This window comes from Serinus canaria, chromosome 15, assembly GCF_022539315.1.
Source record: "Serinus canaria isolate serCan28SL12 chromosome 15, serCan2020, whole genome shotgun sequence".
In the NCBI taxonomy this organism is placed as follows: domain Eukaryota; kingdom Metazoa; phylum Chordata; class Aves; order Passeriformes; family Fringillidae; genus Serinus; species Serinus canaria.
Genome location: NC_066329.1, coordinates 5,202,693 through 5,217,667, shown reverse-complemented (window position 1 = coordinate 5,217,667; position 14,975 = coordinate 5,202,693). Strand labels below are relative to the sequence as shown.

The 14,975-nt window shown below is 46.5% G+C and overlaps 1 protein-coding gene across 1 annotated transcript in view; it reads left to right on the top strand.

Annotated features, from left to right (window-relative positions):
- Positions 1 to 14,975, top strand: part of MED13L (mediator complex subunit 13L) — a 167,922-nt gene that overhangs the window by 142,292 nt on the left and 10,655 nt on the right. The window contains exons 17-25 of the mRNA XM_030231198.2: positions 2,260 to 3,206; positions 3,869 to 4,048; positions 5,643 to 5,866; positions 6,433 to 6,625; positions 8,228 to 8,675; positions 9,946 to 10,165; positions 12,497 to 12,685; positions 14,087 to 14,310; positions 14,757 to 14,899. Of these exons, the coding sequence (XP_030087058.2) occupies positions 2,260 to 3,206; positions 3,869 to 4,048; positions 5,643 to 5,866; positions 6,433 to 6,625; positions 8,228 to 8,675; positions 9,946 to 10,165; positions 12,497 to 12,685; positions 14,087 to 14,310; positions 14,757 to 14,899 (2,768 nt within the window). The remainder of the gene's footprint in view (positions 1 to 2,259; positions 3,207 to 3,868; positions 4,049 to 5,642; positions 5,867 to 6,432; positions 6,626 to 8,227; positions 8,676 to 9,945; positions 10,166 to 12,496; positions 12,686 to 14,086; positions 14,311 to 14,756; positions 14,900 to 14,975) is intronic.

Below are 14,975 nucleotides of genomic sequence, written 5' to 3'. Positions count from 1 at the left end.
AGGAAGTGGGTCTGTCAAGCCCATGCCTAAAGCTGGGTAGCTAAAATGGTTGTTTGTATTGACAGTTGTTTGTATTAAGCTGCAAATGTATTTTCAAACTTTTAGGTTTGTCATTGACTGAGATAAAATAGTTCTGATAGCAGGAACATTTAACCCTGGCTTTGGCAGTCAGTGGTTTTACAGTGTGTGTCCACTCTCAGTGCTTTTGAAAGAACTGGAACATGCAACCTGAATTAATGGTAATTTCTGATACGGGAAAATAATTGTAATTCAACAGAAACCACAAGTGTTGGGGAACAAAATGAATGCACTGGACCCATCACATCTCTGCCCTCCCATTTCCATGTCCAGCCTCCAGCCAGGCTCCCTTGTGTCACTTCGAGCTCCAGGGTGGTGATCTCTGGTCCTGGTGATTCCATTTGCCATTCTGAAGGCTCTGGAAATGTTGAGTGGGCCAGTGAGAGCTCCCCAGTCTGTGCTCCCATGGGATCTTCTCTGAGCTCCTGTGGTGTCCCTGAGTGGGGCTGTGGGGAGCTGCTGATCAGACAGATGTTGGTCCATTCCTGTCCTGTCCCACCCTTCCTGATACCAAAAGAAGAGGGTGCTGTGACCTACAGGGAACCACTGACATTCATTTTCAAAGCTTGGATTCCTCACTCAGTTCTCAGAAATTAGCAATGTTTATGGAGGAAATTCATTGCTGGAAGTTTTGAAAGCTAGCAAGAATTGCACCATTAAATTAATAAAACCTCTTAAAAAGCATAGTAATAGTACAAAGGTCTCCTGCTGCACTACTTCGCTTCTAGAGGAAGCAGTCTGTATCTTTAAATCAGTCTGTAAATCCTTTAAATCAGTCCTTTTGCAGCCCCAAAGGGTCCTTCAGTGTTCTCAAAAGAATTGCAAAGAAGAAATTGTAAACCCTTGATATAGTGCCTAGGGAGCAATTTAATTCTCAGGTTTTTTCATAATAGTAACTGATGCACCGGGCCTGAGCTGGTTATTAATTTCAGGTATTTGTTGGGGGAAAAAAACCCTTTCATTTTCAATCTAATCCAATTAGAGTGAGGATTATTACTGCAGGCTTCCGACAGAGTGGTGATTGCCAATCAGGGTTTCTAGGTCACCTTTTCTTATTAGTCTGAGGCTCTCACTCTGCTGCTGCTCCACAACTCCTTCAGACTCTGCTTCATTATTTTCCCCTCTCCTGCTTTGAGTTGGACACACATCAGTTCAAGGTAATAAAATGGTTGTAAGGAAAGAGGTCTTCAGTGTTTTCCTTTTCAAGTCACTAATGATAGGTGGGCATTCAAATGTTAGTCCTTTCCAATGACTCACAAAATACACTGTGAGAACAAACATGGAAAAGTCCTGTTTCCCCTTCCTTATCCAGAGACTCACTGAGATCTTACACTCTTTCCTCATTCTAATATCTAATTAACACATTACAAGAAAAGTAAGCAGGTTAGAAGTGGTGTGGAAAGAGAAAAGTAAGATCTTTTTCTTTCATTGGTCCCTTATTACCTGTTTCTTGAAATGAGTCCTTGCAGGTGGAAGACAGATCTCACGGGAATGTACAGATTCTTCTGTGGTCTCTTGAATTTGGCAGGAAATGACAAAAACAGAGTAATAAAACTCAGTCATGAATGGAGATGACCCAAAAATATGATTCTTAGCTTTACTGGACTAAGAGTTGTAATGGAACATATCCCATTATGCCATAGACTGTGTAATCCGAAATGCGGATTTGAATTTATAGAATCAGACATACAGGGTGTGTCCATGAGGTGACACTGTGTATCAGAGCCACATGTATGACTTTTGACAGCCATTTCAAGTGATCATTTCTAAAATATAGATTTCTATCTCTCTGAAATACTTTCATTCCTACTAATCTGTATCTCTTTACAGATAGTAGTGTTTAAAATAAAAGCTACTATTCTTTCTTTTTTCTCCAAAAAAGTTGCAAACATTCTAAATTTTAACTTGATCATTTATCTAAAAATTGCTCTCAAGAGCATTTGAATTTTAAGCCATAAGAATAATCTTTAAGAGGGTGAAGTAATACTTTTTATCACAATGCTAAGGAACAGTGGTGCTTGTAGTAAGAATTTTGAGTTCTGCTGAGAGCCATGAGTCAAGGTTATGACCAGGGTGCTCTTATACTGCAGTTTCAATGAATCCCTTCAGGTTCCACTATCTCCTTGTATTTAAAAATGAGCTTTGAAAGAACGGTTCTCTGTTCCCATCCCTTCCCTGCAGCAACGTGCCCAGCGTGGGCAGCTTGGCGGACCAGGACTACCTGCAGATGAGCACGCCCCAGATGAGCACGCCGGTGACGCTCAACAGCGCGGCCCCGGCCAGCAACAGCGGCGCGGGGGTGCTGCCGTCCCCGGCCACGCCGCGCTTCTCGGTGCCCACGCCGCGCACGCCGCGCACGCCCAGGACTCCCCGGGGCGGGGGCACCGCCAGCGGCCAGGGCTCCGTCAAGTACGACAGCACGGACCAGGGCTCCCCCGCCTCCACCCCCTCCACCACGCGGCCGCTCAACTCCGTGGAGCCGGGCACGGTGCAGCCTATCCCGGAGGCGCACAGCCTGTACGTGACCCTGATCCTCTCCGACTCCGTGCTCAACATCTTCAAGGACAGGAACTTCGACAGCTGCTGCATCTGCGCCTGCAACATGAACATCAAGGGCGCCGACGTTGGGCTGTACATCCCCGACTCCTCCAACGAGGATCAGTACCGCTGCACCTGCGGCTTCAGCGCCATCATGAACCGCAAGCTCGGCTACAACTCCGGGCTCTTCATCGAGGACGAGCTGGATATTTTCGGCAAGACCTCGGACATCGGCCAGGCTGCAGAAAGGCGACTGATGATCTGCCAGAGCAACTTGATCTCGCAGATGGGAGAGGGAGCCAGGAGGAGCCAGGAGCCTCCCATGAGCCTCCTGCTGCTTCTGCAGAACCAGCACACGCAGCCCTTCACCTCGCTGAGCTGCCTGGATTACATGGCCTCCAACAACCGCCAGACGCTGCCCTGTGTCAACTTGAGCTACGACCGGCTGCAGGCTGACAGCAACGACTCCTGGGTGGAATGTTTCAATGCCCTGGAGCAGGGCAGGCAGTATGTGGACAACCCCACGGGGGGCAAGGTGGACGAAGCCCTTGTGCGAAGTGCCACTGTCCATTCCTGGCCTCACAGCAACGGTACGTGCACAGCTGAGCCTTTTGTCTCTGAATGTTTTGTGACCTCTGTAAATTTGTTTAGTTGTGACCCACATCATCTTTATGTGGGAAATGACAGGACTAAAATATGCTAGAGATAAAATAGATTTCTGAAAGCTTGTAAATTACATCTACAGTACCAATAATCTAGTTATCCTCAGACTTTGTGGCCTAAATAGGGAATGAGTCTGTAGAAGTTCACAAATCTGAAGGAGATTCAGGTATTTGGGGGGAGGCAAAATTAGGGGCTCTTTTTGATTTTGGAGAAGGGTATAAGAAGTCAGCAGAAAAGAATTGCTCTGTTTGAGTTGGGGGGGAAGGGGAGGAAGTACCAAGGGGGGGGAAATTATAATTAAATTATTCTTGTTTGTATACTGAAGATATATTGCTCTGACATATTGTGAGCTGAGCTGGACAGCAGTGATACTGAAATGTGTGTGTAAAGGCCTGTGGTGACAGCAAATTTCAAATGTTTTTGAAAATGCCATGAAATGGCACATTGAGTACCATCCACCTAATTAGAGGCGTCCAAATTCCATGGGCAGTGTGCAGAGCAATTCAAGGAACAATCCACAAATGCTGTTGCTGTGTCTGAGGGATTGCTGTCCCTCCCTGAAGTGATTGCTGCTCCTTGTCTCTTGCAGTGCTGGACATCAGCATGCTCTCCTCCCAGGACGTGGTGCGCATGCTGCTCTCCCTGCAGCCCTTTCTCCAGGATGCCATCCAGAAGAAGCGGACAGGAAGGACCTGGGAGAACATCCAGCATGTGCAGGGACCACTCACCTGGCAGCAATTCCATAAGATGGCAGGACGGGGGACCTATGGTACCTACACTGGGCTCTGTGCTAAGTCAGAGTGCAGCTTCCTAGAAATGGGCACTTTGTCCTGGAAATGATAGGAAGGGGCTGTTCATACAGCTTGGGGTCATGGGGTGGGGGGCTCTTCAGAGAGATTTAAAGTGCCTCAAAAGGCCTTTGTGACACCCTGGTGAAGGTTTTACCCCTCCAGGTGATGCACATTACAGGGAGCAGAAACTGTGAGTGAGGTTCAGCCCCCGACCTGAAGGGGGGCTGGCTCAGACCAAAGCAACCCCCTGTTGCAAAATGGGAGCAGAGGCAGCTGCTGAAATCAGCTACATCATAACGGGAACAGAACCTGTGTGAGCTCTGCAAATCCTGAAAAACTGGGAATGCTTTCTCCATGCAGGTTCCTGTAGCCTTAATGAGAAGTTTTCAGTATCTCCTGGCTGTAAGTGGCACTTCTGTAAAATGCAAAATAACAAACCAGATTTTGTGTGTGTAGGTTTGCAGAATAACAACTGACATTTCAATCTCTATTGCTTGCTTGCAGTTTATTTCAGGCTTAACCAGTGCAGTCTGGTTTAATGTTTTTCCTACCAGCTCCACCATACTTTGCTATCGGTATTTGATATATTGCTCCTTTCCTTGGGGCTGGAACAACTGGGGGTAACTCCAGTTCTTGTTTAAAGCTGTTGTGCTCCACCAGCAGCACTTCTAATAATTTTCCCAGCATTTGTAATTTGAAGAGTTAGGATTTGCCAATTGTTACCAGAGAATAGTACCAAAATTCCCATAGAGTGCAGAGCAAATTTGATGGAAAGTCAGTGAATTTTACTGGATGCTGACTTTTTAATAAAGTTGAATTATATTCTGCAGGAACTACTGGGTATATTTTAGCTTGACATTTTCAGCAATATTTCTTCTACTGAGGCAGTATCTGGGAGACACCCTGTTACACTGGGTAATAATCTTCTCTGTGAGGACAGCAGTGCTTGGAGCACATCCTATGGAGAAGGGCAGGAGGCAATTTTTAGAATTATAACTTTGTGTAGTGTTATATACTGGGAATGAATTTCTCTAAGCATCAGTATTTTGCACAACCAGGTGGAGGTAGATGAAGTGCTGTAAGGTCAGATTTTGTGTGTTCCTGTTATTACTTGTGACTGAACAGGAACTTCATGGCTATGGTTATGGATATGACAAAGGAAAACCAGGAGATGAAGCCTCAGGAAGGGCAGTACATGAGCTTGGAGTACACTGGGAGATGTTTTATTGGAGCTTTCTAGGAAAGTTTAAGTGGTGCTTGGATCAGCTCCCTCTACTTTGGCCAACAACTTTGATTATATGACATTCCTTAAGTACAATATAAATCTTCCCTCTCCTTTATTAAATATCTTTTCCAAGAAGAAGGGCTGGGAGCACATGGTTTATCAGGCATGGCACACCCTTGATAACCATTTCCACTCCATGATAAACATGTAGGACACTCAGAACAGGAAGGGATCAGTGATTTCCAATATTCCTGTAAAAGAACCCACTTCCTGGGCCATCAGAGACCCACTGCAGTCAATCCAGATAATTTAACATTTTTTCTTTATTTGTTTTTTCTCCTGTGAAGGCTCTGAGGAATCTCCTGAGCCTCTCCCGATCCCGACGCTGCTGGTGGGCTATGACAAGGACTTCCTGACAATCTCTCCCTTCTCCCTGCCCTTCTGGGAGAGGCTCCTGCTGGACCCCTACGGGGGCCATCGGGATGTTGCCTACATCGTGGTGTGTCCGGAAAATGAGGCCTTGCTCGACGGAGCCAAAACTTTCTTCAGGGACTTGAGTGCTGTATACGAGGTTGGAAAGAGGGACCACACTGAATTATTGCTTCTTAAGTGTCATTGCTGTTCCAGTGCATGTCCACTGGGAGAAATTGATGGGGTTTAAAGTAACAACTATTAGAATAAGGGGGTTTTTTATTTTATTCTGAGGGCTTTCTGCACTTTCAGAGTCCATGAATGCTGTCTGAGTGACACTGGGATTCTCTGGGCATTTTTGAGTGTTTGTTGCTGTCTGCTCTTCCCAGCAGCATTAATAGAGCTGCGGCTTCCCAGTGATGGCCCAACCAAGCCTAAAGAGCAAGGAGCACATTAAAGGTGTTGCTTTTTCACAGTTGCTAGGCTGGGGATAAAAGCATTTGTTTCTTTAGCATGCATTCCCCAATATGTCAGATTCTTTTGTAACCTTAGTTTTGCTGCGAGTGCAGTTCAAGCCAACAGATAAATGTAACTTTTTTTTAGGTATTTATTAAGAAGCCCCTAGCTATGTGCTGAGAATGAGGGGCTTAAGCCACAAACCAGTCTCTAACATCCTGGGGTGGCTGGCATCTCCTTACAGGCATTTGTGCTTCTCTCCCCTGGCAGATGTGCAGACTTGGGCAGCACAAGCCCATCTGCAAAGTGCTGCGGGACGGGATCATGCGGGTGGGCAAGAGCGTGGCGCAGAAGCTGACGGACGAGCTGGTGAGCGAGTGGTTCAGCCAGCCCTGGGGCTCCGAGGACTGTGACAATCATTCCAGGCTCAAGCTCTATGCGCAGGTCTGCCGCCATCATCTCGGTGAGTGACACCCCACGGCTCGGGGCACGCTGAGGGGCATCTGCAAACCCAGTGAGGGTTTGCTAAAGATGCAGATTATGGTCTATTTAAAAATTGAAAAGATATTGCAAGGCTTTATCTTAAATTCTTCCACGTTAAATTTGCCTGCTTCAGAAAGTTGTGCTGTTTGTCACTCTGAGGATTGTGTCAGCGATTCAAATTCTTATCTTTTCAGAAAAGTCAGTTTAGTATAAGGTCTTTGTGTATCACAGAGATCACAGAATGACAGTCTGGTCTGATTGGGACCATAAAACTCATCCTGTTCTACCCCTTGGGACCCTTCCACCAGACCAGGTTGTTCCAAGTCCTCTGCAACCTGGCCCCGAATACTTCCTGGGATGGGACAGGTGTTCCACACAAGCCTGAAGGTGTCCATGGATCTGGTTTATTGCTGCTGACACATCTCATCACACCTGTGTGACAGAGCTGTGTCACGGTGGCCTCCAGTGTAAAGGAGTCTTTATAGGAGAGGGGAGGTCACTGGGACTCCACAGAGGCAATGAATTAACACAGGGGCAGAGGAGAAAGTGCTGGTGTCCTTGGTGCCTGAGGCCTCAGTCTGCTGTGTGTGATCCTTGGAACCACATGTCTCTGAAGGCACCTTCTCCCCTGGACCTCATGCTGGCTTAATTCCCCCCTGAAAGAATGACACTTTTAACAGTGTCAGTTAAAACAGTCAACAACAGTCTGGTTGGTTTTGTCTGTTCTGTATTGCACTAATGTCAGGAGCACTTGTTTGGTGAGGGACTGTAGAACCTGAAAGTGTGGAAGGGTGTAACATCTCCTGGGTAGGATCAGCTGACTTCTCCTGGCTGAGTCCTTGGATTCACGTGGTTTCAGCTGGGGACAGACATGGCTGTTTCCTCCCAAAATGTTCCAGAGTCAACATGTATTGTATGTGACTAAAAATTGGGATCTTAACATGAGACAGAGGAATTACGACAAACTGAGAAATTTTTATAACACTACTGAAGTGCCTCAGGCTTCCCCACAGAAAGAAGCAGCATATGCCCAGCCAGGTGAGGAACTGGGCTGCTCAGTTCACACCTGAGGCGTCTGGCAGGGGCAGCATTGGAAACTTCCCTGCTGGTGATTTATACCACCTTGGGGAGCAAATAAATAATAAATATTCATTTATCACTGTGGTATCTCACAGCAGAAATCACTACATTTAAGTTTGCCATGATTTTAGCTCAGATGTAAATGGCTCTAAGGTTTTCAGCCTGACAGAGATAACCTGTCAGAGACTGCAGAGCTGAGCACTGTACAATGCTGTTATTGCTACACAGTTTGGCTAGAGAGCAGAAGACGTCAGTACCAGCTTAAAGTCACAAAGCCTTGCAAGGTCAGTCCTGGTTTTGAAGACAATTGATTTATATCACTTCGAACTGACACCCTGAGAAATGGATTCCAAAGCAAACATTGGTCATGGAGATTCAATTCTCTTAGCATTTGTGTACTATTAGAATGTTGTAAAAGTGCAGGGAACGTCATCCGATTTACAGGTTGATGCAGGTTCCTTTGATCTGACTGTCATTAATCCCTCTTTCCATGCCATTCCAGCACCTTATTTGGCCACCCTGCAGCTGGACAGCAGCCTTCTGCTGCCCCCCAAGTACCAAACGCCGGCTCCGAGCCAGCCGCAGGCAGCTCCCGGGAGCTCGGGTCCCGCTCCCTCCAGCTCCTCCTCGTGTCTCTCGGCCGCCGCTGGGGCTCCTGCCACGGGCAGCTCCTTCAGCTCCACGCCCAGCGCGGGCACCACGAGCCTTCCGGCAGGGAGCACGTCCTCCTCGGGCTCCTCGGTGCCACAGCTGTCAGCGTCCTCTGCCACGCCCGGCGCCAGCCAGATGGGCACCTCCTCCACGCCGGGCTTCAGCGGCAATGCCGGCTCGGGGCAGAGCAGCAGCGCCGCGGGAGGCGCCGCCGAGCGCTCGCAGGGCAGCGCGGGCCCCGGGGCAGACACCGAGCCGGGCCCCAACCTTCCGCAGCAGCAGCAAGAGGGACAGGAAGGGTAAGCGCTCACGTGGCTCCGAGTGCTGCTCACTAATCCCCTGTCCTGTGCTCAGACAGCCTCTAAGCCTTAGGGAAGCCCTTCAAAGGAGAGGCCCCTCTGACAGGTGCAGCACAGCCGAGCAGGTGGGAGCAGAGCAGGGCCTGTTCCTGTGTGAAGCAGTCACTGACAAAGGGGAGCTGGAAAAAACATCCCTCCCCTTTTCCATCACAAGAATCCCAGCCTGACTGAGCTGCTTGGATGTGGAGCTGCTTTAGGACCCTCCACCTGCCCTGTCCTTGCAGCGCACATGGGGTGTGCTCCACCTGTGGCTTGGCACTTGGAGGTACTTCATGGAGCTGAGTTTCTCTGGCACCCTCACACATGCAACATTAACAGATGCAAAATGCAAGCCATGGATTTTTTTTTCCCTAATTTTTTTGCATTGCAGGTGTTGTTTTGCAAGCAGGCACACTGTAAGGTCAGGAGACACAATTGGAGTCCTATTACTATAAAATAAAATTGGGCAGCACAACTTTTTTAAAGACTTCATTATGAATAGCCATCCATCACATAAAAATTAAGAAAAGGTTTTTAGCATTGTATGTAAGTAACTTCCTGAGGCAGCATGTTTTTCATTACTCTTACAATAATGCACATTGCTGATGATCCTGGTGTGTATTACAGAGAGGGAAATGCTCACATCCTGCTGGAGCTGGGCTTGTCCTTGAGACATCTGTTCCCTGATCTGTGCAAAACACCCTCTGAGCAGCTGCAGGGGCTTCTGACAGAGGCTGAGTGCTCTGATCACTTACAGATGTTGAGCCTTGCTCTCCTGGCTGAGGCATAGGAGGAGCCTTTTACCAAGTAAGAAATTCCCAATTCCTTGTTCTGTTGCCAGTGGAACCTTCCCTGGACCTGAGCAGGACCCCAGGCTCCATTAATTGCTTTGATACTTCTAAATTCTTCCCCTTCCACCTCTCCCAAAAGCAAACCCTAAACTGCACCAAAACCCAGACACACAGCTAAGGAGTCAACTTTTCCATGTTCTTCAGGTATGATGTAGACTGATTTAATTCAGTGAGATGCTGTTAGACTGTAGGGTACCTTTAGTGCCTGTTTAACCCCAGGTATTTCAGATTAGGAGCTGCTGAGAGCACAGCTCATCTCAGTGTCTGTCCTCACGGGTTTTAGTTTTACTTCTGGATGTCAGAATTGCTCATGCTTTCCTTCCCCCTGGCTCAGCCTGGCCCCAAACATAAGCAGTACTCACCTGTGGCTCTGCCCCCAGCCCGTCGGAGCGGGAGCGGATCGGGATCCCCACGGAGCCGGACGCTGCGGACAGCAACGCCTACCCCCCCGCCGTGGTCATCTACATGGTGGACCCCTTCACCTACACTGCCGACGAGGAGTCTGCCTCCACCAACTTCTGGCTCCTGAGCCTCATGAGATGCTACACAGAAATGTTGGACAACTTGCCTGAGAATATGAGGAATTCTTTCATTCTCCAGGTAATTCTGCCTTCCTCTGTATCTTCACGCTGAGTCTGTCACAGCACACCTGTGATATGGACACACTGTCTTGAAGGAGATAAATGAGTGATAATGCATGAAATGTAGGTGGCATTTACAAATTATTTTGTTGACAGTGCAAGGCTGTATATTAAAACAATCCCTTGTGTTTGTTTTGATGAGGAAATTAATTAGAGCAGCCGCAGTATCCCTGCATCGATTCTGTCCCGTGGTTCCAGCAATCCTGTCTGCTCAATGCTTCTTGGAGTGGGATTTCAATTATTCAAGTTGTAACTTGAGTTGCTGTTGCCAAAACTGGCCAGTTGCTCCTTTGATTACTTTATATGTTGAGTTGTTTGCTGTTTATATTCCCTTGATTTATACTATTTAATCCAAAAGGAGTACGTGAAACCAGACATTTAATGTATAATATAACTATTGTATTGTTATTATCTGCTTCTTAAAAATAATTTACCATGTAACTTGGCATATAAAAACAGTTACTTACTATGGAATTGCTGAAGAATTTAATTTGTGCAGCTACAGGCAGCTCTTGGCCTCTTGCCCAGGCTGGCTGGATTTTGCCAGGCCTCCTGTCACAGAGGCTGAGCCTCAATAAATGTGGGGGGAATGGGAGCTCAGAGGGCACAGGCAGGAACAGTGTGGGAAGGATTTTTGTACACCTTATCCATGTCTGCTCACCTTGGTTTAAAGGTATTTCAAATTAGTTACAAAAAAAAAAAAATTGGAAGTTCTTGTGGTGTCTCAAGCTGGCCATAGAAAACTGTTGTTTTTGATAGTTTTGATCACATTGTCCCCTGAAAGGATGGGGGAAACCAAAATATTTTAGGCTTGGGAATGAAATGAAAATCAGATCCACAACTTCGTATTGTTAGGCTGCAGGCAACTGATTGATCCAGACCTGGAGACACTAAAACCAAAGCAGCCACTGATAGCACAGTGTCTGAAACACAAGAACTGTGTAACCTCTGCACTGCCATTGGAGCCGAGGCTGTAGCACACTGACCCTTTTTCTCAGTGCTGTTTGTTTCCACATTCACTGTTTGTTCCCCAAAATACATTTTGCCAGTTGAAGTCAAAACAGCAATTTTCTCTAAATCAAAGGAAACATGATCCAGTTCCAGCACTTGATCCAGTATTCTCACAGCTGTACCACAGCACACAGAACATGCAGTTACTTCAAAATAAATCAAACCCAAATGTTTGCAGCTTTATTACCATTCCTGTTCCGAGGGGGAAAGCCCAGCTCCTGAAATCCTTGGGTAAAGCTGGCTTTTAAAAACACACAGGCACATTTAGTAAGCAGAATGTGCTGCCAAGCTTCTGAAGGTTCAAGCAAGAACCATAAAGTAGTTAAAGTTTTGTGACACTTAAGTTTTATTACTGCTGAAAATATTTGTTGAAAGAATTTGTTTGGGTCTTGTAGTGTTGGCAACAATGTAAATGTTTTATATTGACAGCTTCTGCTCCAAAGATCTCACTGTAAAAGGAAAGACACTTTAACAGCCACAAGTAGGACTTGTACAATAAAACCAGTAGATAAAAACAGTGAGGTTACAGGTATTTAATTCTAATTTTAAAATAGGTTTGATCGGAAAACTGGAGTTCTGTCATGCTTTCTTTCCTTCTGAAGGAGTGTTGTGCCATTTCTCCTTCCTGCTTTTGTTGTGCAGTTGGGTCTTAACCCCCAAACTCATCTCCCAGGCAAATCTCCCTGTAGCTCTGGTTCTTGCTGGTTGAAACCTTGTGGGCTGCTTCCCTTGACTTTCTAAAACAAATGAAACTGAGCAGCAGCTGAGGCTGCTGAGCTTCCACTGAGAACTAAACTGAAAAGGGGAAATAACCATACAAATAATTGTAACAGAATCTTAATTGTGCCCTCTACACCCCTGTGTAAGGATGACACCATAGTGCCAATTCCCACAAGGACAGCAAACAATTCCTGACCAGGAGCCATGGAACCAAACCTGCCTGAACACAACGTTCAGGGACTCTGTGGTTCAGGCCACCTGCAAGTGAAGATGTTGCCCAGAAAAACACTTGTAAAAAATGCAGGGAGTTTGAATACAAGTGTTTGGGTTTAATGGATTAAAATTAACTCTCATTTTGATGGAAGCAGTTTTGTCCCAGAGAATGCAGTCCCTGTCTGCTGCAGCCACTCCTGCCAAAGGACCCATAATGCAAATCGTGGAGCATCCCAGAGCGTGCTGGGTGTTCAGTGACTAATGACTGTGTAGATCTGGTTGGATGTTAATGAGCAGCTCCTGGAAGCCTCTCAGCCCTGTTTTATTGTGTGTCTGAATTCCACAGATTGTGCCTTGCCAGTACATGCTGCAGACAATGAAGGATGAACAGGTTTTCTACATTCAGCACTTGAAGTCTCTGGCGTTCTCTGTGTACTGCCAGTGCAGGAGGCCCCTGCCCACACAGATCCACATCAAGTCCCTCACAGGCTTTGGGCCAGCTGCCAGCATTGAGATGACCCTCAAAAATCCCGAGGTTGGTATTGGTGGCAAGAAAATCAATGTCAGTTAATAAACCGTGACTACTTTCCTCAAATATCAAAGAGTAGAGAAAATACTTGTTGGGGAATTTTTTTCAAGGTACAGAAGACAATGATGATACAAAGGGAAAAAGCAAGCTAGTATGGAATAGAAAATAGTAACAAAAACATTAGGCTAACTTGCTTTCAAAACATGTTAAGCTTCTGGTTTTGATTCATAAAGTAAAAGGTTATAGTGTGAAAGAAGAGAAAATGAACATCATTAGTTGGGATTCTGAGTCATTTTGTGGTTTCACTCTATAATGCTCCAACCAGAGTTTAAACCCAACCTTTATTTCTATTCACATATATATGCATATATATGAAATAAGTTCCTGTGCCTAATTGCAGATGTTATATTAATTCCCTGAGGTAATGGAGAAATCCCCCTCTTCCATGGGCTTATCTTTTATCTATTTTAAACTGTAAATATTAAAGCCCTGATTCTGGAATTTCAGGGATATCAAAGAAAGAATAATCCATTCTACTTTCTACGAATGTTTTGCATTCTTTGAAAGATAACTATGAATATTTTATTTAGATCTAATGGACCAACAAAACACTTAAACATTTACCTTGGCATAAAGAGCTGCTTGGGAGGGTTTAAAAACCTACTTGCAAAGCCAAACCTATTGGCATTTACCTACTGCATTTAATTAATCTCTGTTTATTGCATTTTGTACATTTTCTATCAGTCTGCGTTGCAGACTCCCAAACTGTGCTGAAGAATTAAGAAAATACCCTGACTGTTTTTTAATTATGGAATGTCTGGTGAGGCCCCTCCTGTGTGTTCTCCAGAGAGGAGTTCCAAGGCAGAGATGGCTTTGGGGTGCCCATGTGGGAAGCAGCTCTGCAGAAGATGACCTGGAGGTCTTGTTGGACATGATGGATGCTCTCAAGGAGCAGCAGTTGGGCTGCCTTGGGAAGGTGCTGCAGGCCAGCCAGGGAGGTGTTTGTCCTCCTCCCTTCTGGGCTCCTCAGAACAAGAAACTCAGATGTGCTAGAGCAAATCCAGCCAAAGGCCTAAAGATGATTAAGGGACAGGAGGATCTGACAGCTGAGAGGGTTTAAACTCCTGCCTGTGTCAGAGACTAGTCCAAAGACTGCTTTCATACCCTGTGTTACCTGCACATAAAAAGAAATCTTTAGATAAGGTTTGAACGCATCAACTTTAACTGGCAGCAGTGAATTGTCTATTACCCCCCTTTTCCCAATCTCCCTCCTGACTAGGAATGCTTTGAATTTGCTCATTGTTTCACACTTGCCTGTCTCTGTACTCGCTGCCAATGTGTGTGTGTGTTCCTTGTGTTCAGTTGTTTCTGATCTATCCCCTGATGGTTGTGCTGACTCTGTTGCAGAGGCCCAGCCCAATCCAGCTGTACTCACCTCCTTTCATCCTGGCCCCCATCAAAGACAAGCAGACAGAGCTGGGAGAGACGTTTGGAGAGGCCAGTCAGAAATACAACGTGCTCTTTGTCGGGTACTGCCTGTCCCACGACCAGCGCTGGCTCCTGGCGTCCTGCACCGACCTGCACGGGGAGCTGCTGGAGACCTGCATTGTCAACATCGACCTGCCCAGCAGGTACTCACTGCCCTTGGCTTCTCCCATGGATCCATGGCTGGAGTCATCCCTCGCCAGCTCCTTGCACATCCCTTCCATCCCCTTTCCTGCTCAGGAGATGATGCTGGTGTTAAAGTGAGAACATTTCAGTTGGCACTTCCAGATTTTCAGATCTGCACAGGGAAAAGTGACTGAGTTACACTTGTTTTACAATTTGTTTTAAAATTTTTTTGCTTACAAATCTTACCTTGAGGAACACCTGGTGTGTTGCTCTGCAGTTGGATGGCACTGCAGTAGCAGTGTTGAAAGCAGACACGTAGTTTTTCTTGTTAGTAGTAGTAAAAGGTAAGTTAGGGACTGCCCAGAACTCTGTAGCTGGTAAACAGTGACATAATTAGAGAGAACAGAAATCTTAATATTGTCCTTGATTGTCCTTTCACTCTTGTGTTTAATTCCTTCCCCTGCAGGTCAAGGAGGAGCAAGTTGTCTGCCCGGAAGATCGGGCTGCAGAAGCTCTGGGAGTGGTGCATTGGCATTGTCCAGATGACATCCCTGCCGTGGAGAGTCGTCATCGGGCGCCTGGGCCGCCTGGGCCACGGGGAGCTGAAAGGTGTGCAGTTGTCAGGGCTGCCACTCCCAGGGTGTGGAATGGGACAGGGACCCAGGGTGCAAGGCAGGATGGCTCT